Source organism: Amblyraja radiata, chromosome 14 (genome assembly GCF_010909765.2).
Source record: "Amblyraja radiata isolate CabotCenter1 chromosome 14, sAmbRad1.1.pri, whole genome shotgun sequence".
Lineage (NCBI taxonomy): Eukaryota > Metazoa > Chordata > Chondrichthyes > Rajiformes > Rajidae > Amblyraja > Amblyraja radiata.
Genome location: NC_045969.1, coordinates 31,076,370 through 31,086,248, shown reverse-complemented (window position 1 = coordinate 31,086,248; position 9,879 = coordinate 31,076,370). Strand labels below are relative to the sequence as shown.

At 40.6% G+C, this 9,879-nt stretch overlaps 1 protein-coding gene across 1 annotated transcript in view; it reads right to left on the bottom strand.

Moving 5' to 3' along the window:
- Window positions 1-537: 537 nt before the first annotated feature.
- Window positions 538-9,879, bottom strand: part of atp1a1 (ATPase Na+/K+ transporting subunit alpha 1) — a 54,135-nt gene continuing 44,793 nt past the window's right edge. The window contains exons 17-23 of the mRNA XM_033033002.1: window positions 8,972-9,126; window positions 8,102-8,225; window positions 7,026-7,171; window positions 4,389-4,519; window positions 3,558-3,659; window positions 3,312-3,403; window positions 538-744 (exon numbers count right to left, since the gene is read on the bottom strand). Of these exons, the coding sequence (XP_032888893.1) occupies window positions 716-744; window positions 3,312-3,403; window positions 3,558-3,659; window positions 4,389-4,519; window positions 7,026-7,171; window positions 8,102-8,225; window positions 8,972-9,126 (779 nt within the window). The 3' untranslated portion in view covers window positions 538-715. The remainder of the gene's footprint in view (window positions 745-3,311; window positions 3,404-3,557; window positions 3,660-4,388; window positions 4,520-7,025; window positions 7,172-8,101; window positions 8,226-8,971; window positions 9,127-9,879) is intronic.

Genomic DNA, 9,879 nt, shown 5'->3' with positions numbered 1-9,879 from the left:
ATAGGTTGATACAAGGTGGGAGGGGGGTTAATTGGCAGGTAGGTGGACAAAGGCGAGAGATGAAATGGAGGCAAAAGAATGTCAAATAAGGAGAGAAAATGAGCGCAATGTAAAATCAGAGAGCGGAATATAAATGGAAAGGGACGGGTTGGGGTAGAGGAGGCTGGAATAGTAGGAGTTGCCTGGGTGAGGGTTTCTGCATTGGAGAGTTAAGTTCTGCAGTGTGCACTGAAACTGCTTTCTGGTAACAGTGAAAAGTCCCTCACAAAATATTTTTGGATAATACCGATCATAGAATGTCCAGGTCTTATACAATGCTACTTTCAGTCTGAAGAAGGATCTAGACCTGAAAATTCACCCATTCCTTCTCTCCAGATGCTGCCTGTCCCGCTGAGTGACTCCAGCATTTTATGTCTATCTTCAGCTACTTCATTCAAGACTGCTTATCAGTATTGGAACATTTAAACTAGCTAAGAGCACACAGCTAGTATTGATAGGGAATATTAAATGTAATGATGTGAAATACAAAAAAAACACTCAAATTGATAATCCAATTTATTTAAGTTATACTTGTAAAAAGTTTATATAAAACTACTGACTTTCAGTTTTGTTTTTTACAAAACAGTCCATCTCCACTCACCACTATTAGCACTTTAAATGTTTTAACAGTTAAGGCAGACAAACAAACTGTTGAAATGTATTAGCATTTGTTCTTCTAATAATACGTTTCTTGCTCCACCCAACCTAGTAACAAAAAGGAAGAAAAGTTAGGTCAATAATTTTGAAAGAGTAGAATACAAATTAAACAAAATTGTTCTGAAAAGGTGTTGCCCTTACTTCATTTTGAACCTGAAAGGAATAAATCAAAGTATAGTGTTCCTACTGTAGGTGGATCATGTCCAATATACTACCTATATGTGCTTTTCATGCCCCATAAAACATATTTCATACTAATGAACTTAACTTAAAAGTTTTTGCCTAAAGCTTTTAGCGAAAATATATAGTTCAAGGCAGAATCCTTAAAAGAGACATCTTGGAGTCCAAGCCCATAGCTCCCTGAAAGTAGCAACACAAATAGATAAAGTGGTAAAGGCAGCAAATTGGTATGCTGACCTTCACTGGTCAATGCATAGAGCACAAGAGTCAGGAGGTCATGTTGCAGCTTTATAAAACTTTGGTTAGACCCCATTTGGAGCATTGGGTGCAGTTTTGGTCACCCCATTGCAGGTCCATAAGTAGTTTACCAGAATGCCGCCTGATTTAACGGCATTACTTATAAGAATAGGTTGGAAAACTCGAGTTGTTTTCTCTGTAGTGCCTAAGGCCCAGGGGAGACCTGACAGACGTTTACAAAATTATGAGAAGCATTGATCAGGTAAGAGTCAGAACCTCTTTCCACACCCTCCCTCCCCTCTGGCTAGAAATGTCAAAGACAAGAGGTTATAGCTTTATGGTCATGTCAAAGACTAGAAGTCATATCTTTAAGGTCAGATGAAGAATGTTTAAAAATGAAGTGTAGGCACGCTTTCTTTGTTTACACACACGGTGCTAGGAATGCGTTGCAAGGGGTGGTGGTGGAACTAGGCATCATACTCAGTATAGACATCGTGGGCCTAAGACCTCTTCCTATGCTGTATTGTCAGATGTTAAAACCCACATACATTGCTTTCCAATTGTCTGCTTGGCACTGTTCCTAACTGCTTCAAGCATGCGGTGGTCCAGCCCCTCCTGAAAAATACCTAACTTAGACCCCACCTTGCCTAGCAACTACAGACCTATTTCCAAACTGCCTTTCCTTTCAAAAGTCCTTGGAAAGGTAATTTTAAGTCAACTTATGCCTTACTTTCACCAAAATACCATCGTGGAAACTTTCCAATCAGGTTTCAGGGCACACCACAGCAGAGTCTGCCTTGTTGAAGGTACATAACGACCTACTTCTCACCATTGACTCAGGTGACTGTGCAATCCTACTCCTTCTCGACCTCAGCGCAGCTTTTGATACAGTCGACCACGCCATCCTAATTGACCGTCTCCGGTACGTGGTTGGTATTGATGGCACTGCCCTGAGCTGGTTCGTCTCCTACCTCAGGAGTTTCTCGACTAACATAAGCAACTCTTTCTCTTCCCCAGCTAGCCTTTGCTGCGGGGTTCCACAAGGCTCCATCCTAGGCCCCATTCTCTTCTCCCTGTACATGCTACCCTTAGGCCAAGTCATTCAAAGGCAAAGCATTTCCTTCCACTGCTACGCAGACGATACACAACTCTATCTCCCCCTGAAGCCCAACAACCGATCTAATCTACTCACCCTTATCCACTGCCTCAAGGATATAAAGTGTTGGATGGCCCAGCACTTCCATCAACTAAACGTAAGTCTGAGGTCATCCTACTCGGCCCCTCGGACTCAATCAAAACGATATCAGGCAGCCTTGGAAGCCTTACCCCATTACTCAAACCTCACGTCAAAAACCTTGGCGTGATATTTGACTCCGCATTGAAATTTGACAAACAAGTCAATGCCGTGGTAAAATCTAGCTTCTTCCAGCTTCGGACGATAGCTAAAATAAAACAATTCCTCCAATTTGTCGACCTCGAAAAGATCATCCACTCATTTATCTCCTCCCGCCTCGATTACTGCAACTCCCTTTACACTGACATCAGCCAATCATCCCTGTCCTGCCTGCAATTACTCCAAAACGCCGCAGCGAGACTCCTGACCGGCACCCGAAAAAAGGACCCCATCACCCCAATTCTGGCCTCTCTCCACTGGCTCCCTGTACAGTTCCGAATAAATTTCAAGCTCCTTCTTTATGTATACAAAGCCCTTAATGGGCTTGCCCCCACCTACATCAAAAAGCTGCTTACCCACCATACCACCTCCAGGACCCTCAGATCAGCCGACTTGGGGTTACTGACCATCTATGACGTCTAGGCATAAGCTCAGGGGCGACCGCGCTTTTGCGGTTGCAGCTCCTAGACTATGGAACAGCATCCCTCTTCCCATCAGAACTTCCCCCTCCATCGACTCTTTTAAGTCTAGACTTAAAACTTATTTCTACTCACAAGCCTTTCTTGAGGTCATCTGAGGGAGCACTGTATGTATGTATCTATGTATGTATCATTGATCTATGTACCACTCTTTCTAGCACGTAATTACCTGCACCAATGTAAAGCACTTTTGGTCAACGAGAGTAGTTTTTAAATGTGCTATAGAAATAAAATTGACTGGACTTGACTCAACACCTTGCCTCCTTGTTTCATACTCATGCAAATTACTTTTAGAGACACAAATGTCACAAGCACTACCGGATTACCTCCAGGGTTCCTACGGATGATGAACCTTCGTGATTCATCGTAAAGAAATATTATAAGACTGTATGGAAAGGCACAGAACCACCAGCTGGGTCTGAAGAGAAACAAATGAATTGCATTACAAACTGATCAGAAATTCAAAAGAAATGCCAAAGTATATACGAACACTAAAAAAATGTTTACAATTCAGATTTAAAAACTCTCATTCTAAGAACCAAACAAAGGAAGGTAGGGCAGGAATTACTTACTTTAGTGGGTACATCCTGAGGGCTATATCAGTGCCAGGAGTGTATGAAAGAAAAGCAGCAAGGGCTGTCTCTTCAAACAAACCAAAGATAAGAATCTTGTTCCTAGAAAAAGAATCATCGTTGAAAAAGAAAAATCATTACTCAATCTACCAATGGAATCTTTGATTTTGAATTCAGCAACTTATTCTGGCGTTTCACTAGTACGAGGAGCAACATATCTAATGACCACCACGCACTTGGAACTGAAGGTACTATCAGACGGATCAATCACACAAACACGATGCTGTCTTGAGATTTTGATCAATTCCCTGCAATCAAGGACGGGACTAATGACAACAACAGCATGTGATGGATAGAGCTGGCAGATTATAGCTCTCATAAGACAAAGATGCAGAAGCTAATAATAATGCAATAGCAAGGGTTATACAATTTAGCATATTCCACGGACTGGAATTGATTTACAAAACACAAAGCTGGAGGAACTCAGCAGGTCAGATAGCATCTTTAGAGGGAATGGACAGGCGATGCTTCTGGTTGGGACTCATCCTCAGACTGCAATTGAGTAGTTTTACTAGAGCTCACACTGTGTTCATCTGCTGAACACTTAGAATCTCGCTCCACGTTTTATTCTTATCTCATATACTGGCTCAAACCAGTAACAGTCTCTAATGTATTCCATGAGGATACCACCCCAATCAGCTAGGGGCAAAGAAAATAACATGGGAAGAGGAAATGTAAATCCTCAGTAAATTATTTAGTCAAATATCCCATGAATGGTTATTTTATATTGTTGATTGTTATTTCTCCTAAACACATTGGTGAGATATTTACTTCATTCCCTGTTGAAATACAGAGTTTCTTCTGGTCTTACAGATAACCAAGTCAGCCCACTGCACTACCACAATGCTGATGAAGAATGATGTGTGACAGGTATACTCGACAACTTTCCGCTGTGCATAAGTCTGAAAAATGACAAAAATTTAAATTAGGCGAGTAGGACGAGCTAGCTTGAATTTAAAAATTAAGAAATAGCAAGTGGAAAATGTGCACTGATAGTAAAATATAAATTTTATATTACTGAGCCATATTAAGATTCCCTGCCCAAATTTTCCACTTGGAAGCAAGTACAATTTCCCAATCCTGCGAAATTGAAAAGTAAATTCACCCACTGTCCTCAAAATCATTTCCAAGTCACATTTCCTCCTTCCATTTAATTCATAAATCTTCTCTAATTAGTGAAACAATTATTATTCATTCGTGCAAAGGAATGTTCTCACGAGCAGTTCATTTTCAGTGCTTTGATTTATCAGTCAGTGACCAAGTTTCCCAGTCTAAGTATTTCCACCTTGGAAAGAGGAAGTGAAACTAAACATGCACACACTAATCAATGACCGCATTTTGAGGAAGTTCATCTTAAATTTCCACATCATGAGGCAGGGAGGGTTTAGTTTAGAGATACAGCGTGGAATCAGGCCCTTCGGCCCACCGACTCCATGCCGACCAACGATCACCCATACACTAGTTCCACCTAGCACACCGGGGATATTTACAGAAACCAATTCTCCCACAAACCTGCACGTCTTTGGAGTGTAGGAGGAAACCGGAGAACACCTACACGATTATGGAGAAGGTGCAAACTCTGTACAGACTGCACCCAAATCTCCGGCGCTGCAAGGCAACAACTCTTCCGCTGTGTCACTCTGTTGTGGACAGTCATATTGGGGAGGTGAACACACCAAAGACTCAGCCAGATAGACATGACCATTGGGAGGGGCAGGCAGGTATTACAGCAGTCTCCTATAGCCGTCTCCTTCTCAAACAAGGATACTGTTGGGGGCTGGGAAAAATTCTCAGGGCAAATCGCAGCAGCAACATGAACAATGGTATTATGTCTGCCTCTGCTGAACAGCAGGGTAGGACTAAATCCAGGCAAGCAATAACGATAGGGTTCTCTAAAGTCTGGGGTAAAGACAGGCTGCATTGATGCACAGAAAGATCTTGGGGTCCAAGTCCATCATTCATTGAAAGTGGCAACACAAATATTTGCCTTCATCAGTCGGGGCACTGAGTACAAGAGTCAGGAAGTCATGTCGCAACTTTATAAAATTTAGGTTTGGCCGCATTTGGAGTCTTTGTTTGCATTTTTGTTCATTCCATTACAAGAAGGATGTGGAGGCTTTGGAGAAGGTACTGAAGAGGTTTACTAGGATGCTCTCTGGATTAGAGGGCAAGAGCTGTAAGGAACATAGGAATAAACCTAGGTTGGTTTCTCTGGAGCTTCAGAGGTTGAGGGGAGACCCAAAAGGAGTTTATAAAATTATGAGGGGCAGAAATAGGATAGACAGTCAGAATCTTTTCCCTGGGGTGGGAATGACAAATACCAGAACGCATAGCTTTAAAGTAGGAGGGCAATGTTTAAAGGAGATGTGCAGGGCAACTTTTTTTTTTCCCACCGAGGGTACGCGGGGGCCTGGAACACTGTGCCAGGGTTGGCGATGGAGGCAGATATGATGGTAGCGTTTAAAGGCTTTTAGATAACCACATAGAGGGACATGGATCATGTGCAGGCAGAAGGGATTAATTGAATTCAGCATCATGCTTGGTACAGACACCGTGGGTCAAATGGTCTGTTCCCGTGCTGTACTGTTCTATGTTCTATATTACAATTCGGAAGGCAGAATGTTGACAGCTACAAGTCCATGGCTATAATGTAAACACTTGAAGACAAGGGCTGGATGTATTCCAGTTAAAACCCCTCAGCTTTATCAGGCATGCCTGGTGTAGTACATAATGCAATTTATTTGGGTCGGGTTAACGTTTAATTGAAAAAGCACATGCAGACTGCTGTCCTTTATTTCACTGTTGTTTTTAGAAGGTTTCACTCACTCTAAAAAGGTGTTTTATGTAACAGTTAATGCTTTATTAGAATCAGAAAATCTATATGAGCTGTATTTACATGCGACAAGATTATCAAAGTCATTATTAAAAATGTTTAAAATGGGACGTCAAAAGGCTATTATGCCCTAGGGCAGGGCACCGGGCAACTCTCACAGCTTGCTCCAGGTCACAGGTGGTTTCCCGTTGACCTATGGCCCATTAAGAAAGAGCTGCACTTCTTTCTTAAGCACTTTCTGTAAATGTCAAATCTGGAAATCCAAATAACCACTCATACTGAAGATGAAAATTATCACATCCTTCAAAATAATTTGCAGTATTTGCATTTTTCCAGTAAACCCCTGAATAACCCATGTCCCCCGCAGGAAAGTGTTTATTTTTGTAAAATGCACCAGTTGGTGGTTTACAATCTTCGTGAAAAAGTTTGAATGTTCGCAAGTTTGCTGATCGCTAGCAAACACTAGCTGACTGCACCATTCCCAATACAGGTTTCTCTCAAGTCTGGAATCACTTAATCACAGCACACTGGAATTAGTTCTTCCCAATACATGGCAACAGGAAAGATATACATACCCATTGTTGGCCATAACTGTCTTCCACATTGTCCATCCATAAGTCATCCCAGTTATCACGTATTCCAATTAAGTCTGACGGGAGGAATCCATTCTCAGCCAAGATCACAAAGTAAGTGAAAAAACCACCCAAGGCCTGGATCATTCCTGGATGAAAGCAATTTGTTTTAATTGTTGTTGCTGCTCGCGCGATACATTATTATTAATATGAATTCACCCAACAGAATTTAAGAATTGTAGGTAAACAGATAAGATAAAACTGTATATGGGTAAACATGTAAATTAAAATTGTGAAATAATAAAGAGAATGCATGACCTGCAAGAGCAAACCATAAATCCACCGACTGGATTATTATACTGTAATAGTTTGGGGCAAGTTATAGAGACATTAGAGATGCTGACAATACAAGTGCGACAATGGAAGATTTTAATTTTCAAGCTGGAAGGAGCAGAACATTGCAAATTGTAAAACAAAACAAACTTCAAGCAGGTATTGTGGAATGTTCGAAAACAAGGTTTATGAGTTTAAATCAGTTTAAGTGATACGTTATGAATCTTAATTTACAATCTGGCTGAGGGAAGATACTTATGCAATGTTATCAAACTTAGTATAAATTTAAGAGTCTGGAATTTGCCACAAAGTGGTTGGCTAAGTTGAATTGTAAGAGGCATTTGGTATAAAACATTACATACTTTAAAAACAAAACCACTGCTAAGTAAGTCAAAGGACCCCCCAAAATATGAGGCCCATTCAAATGGAAATAAATCTTTAAAATTATGATTGAAGTGGCTAACAAAGTTAAAATTGTTTGAAAGAGTATAAGAAAAATTAAAAAAGAAAATATCATGGCCAAACGAATAAAGTCTATGTAAACCATGGGGGAAAAAGGTGACTATGGAAAATGGCCCTATTAAAGGACAGATAAAAGTCAATGCTGATTACTAACAATGGTTTGATTTATGCTAAATGAAATAGTGGAACATGTTGATAGTTGTAAATATTAAAAGTATTTGTGTACTCTTCAAAATAGTGGAAAGATAAAAACAAATGCATTAAATAAGTGAACAAATACTAACCTATCTGTCCATATGCCATGCTGATCAATCTCTCATTTACCAATTTGCCTGTCTTGGGATTACGCGGCTCTCTTTTCATTATATCGCTCTCAGCGTGTTCGTAAGCAAGAGAAATGGCAGGTACCTACAAAGGACCAAATGTCTTTGGTGACAACATGACACAGTATGATAGTGATAATCCAGAATGCTTGGTAGAAGGATGTTAGATTTCCTGGACTATTGAATGTTATTCCTATTACTACTCAAATTCACCTTTCTTTCGAGCAGTGAACTCACAACCAGCCGGGAGCACAGATACCAGAACCTTGATGAGCCAGATGCCCAACATTCCAAATGATGAAGGATTATCAGGGTACATCAAGTCTTACTCGAATAACAATTACTAGTATATTCACAATAGTCATGGTGCAACTTACTTAACTGGCAAGGCAAAATACAATTGTGAGGGTTTGCAGTGTCACATACAGGAGCAAATCATGAAACAACGCCAACAGGAATAATACTGTTTCCAATCTCAATCACTGGCTCACAATACTCATACAGCCAAACAATCATTTAACATTAATCTAATTTTTTGCTCACTGATTTTATTCTCCCCTGAATCCCCTCTCCCATGCGCCAGTACATCACAGGCAATTTATAGTAGCCAATTAATCTACCAACCAGTTAGAGCTACCCTAAAGTGAAACCCAAACCACCACAGGGAGATCCTGCAAACTCCACACAGTTAGCACCAGACGTTAGGGTTGAATCTAAGTCACTGGATTTGAGGCAGCAGCTTCACAAGTTTTCTCTGGACACAATAGGAAGCAACAATCGGAGTGCTTCAAAAATCAAATATAATGCAACATCAACAACTGTAAAACTCACCATGTCAGTACCCAGGTCAATGCAGAGGATGGTCACAGTTCCAAGTGGCAGTGGGACATTCGCAATAATAAATACCAGGAAGGGTGTGATTTCAGGGATGTTACTGGTTAAGGTGTATGCAATAGATTTCTTAAGGTTATCAAAAATTAGACGACCTACAAAACAAAATCAAGAAATTTGAAGCGGCAAGAAAAAGTTCTACAAATTTCTTATAATTTAAAAAAAAACAAATGGAAATAAAACGCAGAGTAATTCCTTGTTGTAAAGGCATTTTCTTTAGCTCTATATAGACTCAACTGGATGCCTCAAAATGTTAGATGTTAAATTATATGCCATAAATGCCTGTACGTCTTAGTTTAGGTGTACTATTGTTTTGATTACCGAGGTACAGTGGAAAGCTTTTTGCATGCTACCCAATCAGATCAGATAATACTATACACAAATTCAATCGTCAAATTCAAGTACAATAGGAACAAAATATAGTTCTCAGCATTGCAGTGCATCAGTTCCTTACCCAAAGTCCAATGCTCATAATGGGTAGTGGGTGAATAAGATAGTACCCCACCTTATAGTACAGAAGCCTGATAACAGAGGGAAGCTGTTCCTCCTAGTAACATCCAGATTCCAACATTTCTTTCTTGGAGTGAAAATGACAGCGCGGCCATGGTGGTGTTGGGCCTTGATGCTGGTACCTTTTTGAGGCAGTACCTCCTATAGATCCCTTTGATGGTGGGGAAATGATGGACCAGGCAGTGGCCACCACTCTATAATCCGCTTCGTTCTTGGGTATTCAAGTTGCCAAACCAGGTTGTGATGCAGCCAGTCAATATGCTCTCTACCATACACCTGTAGAAGTTCAAGAGTATTCGGTGACATATCGAATCTCCTTAATCTTCTAAGGAAGTAGA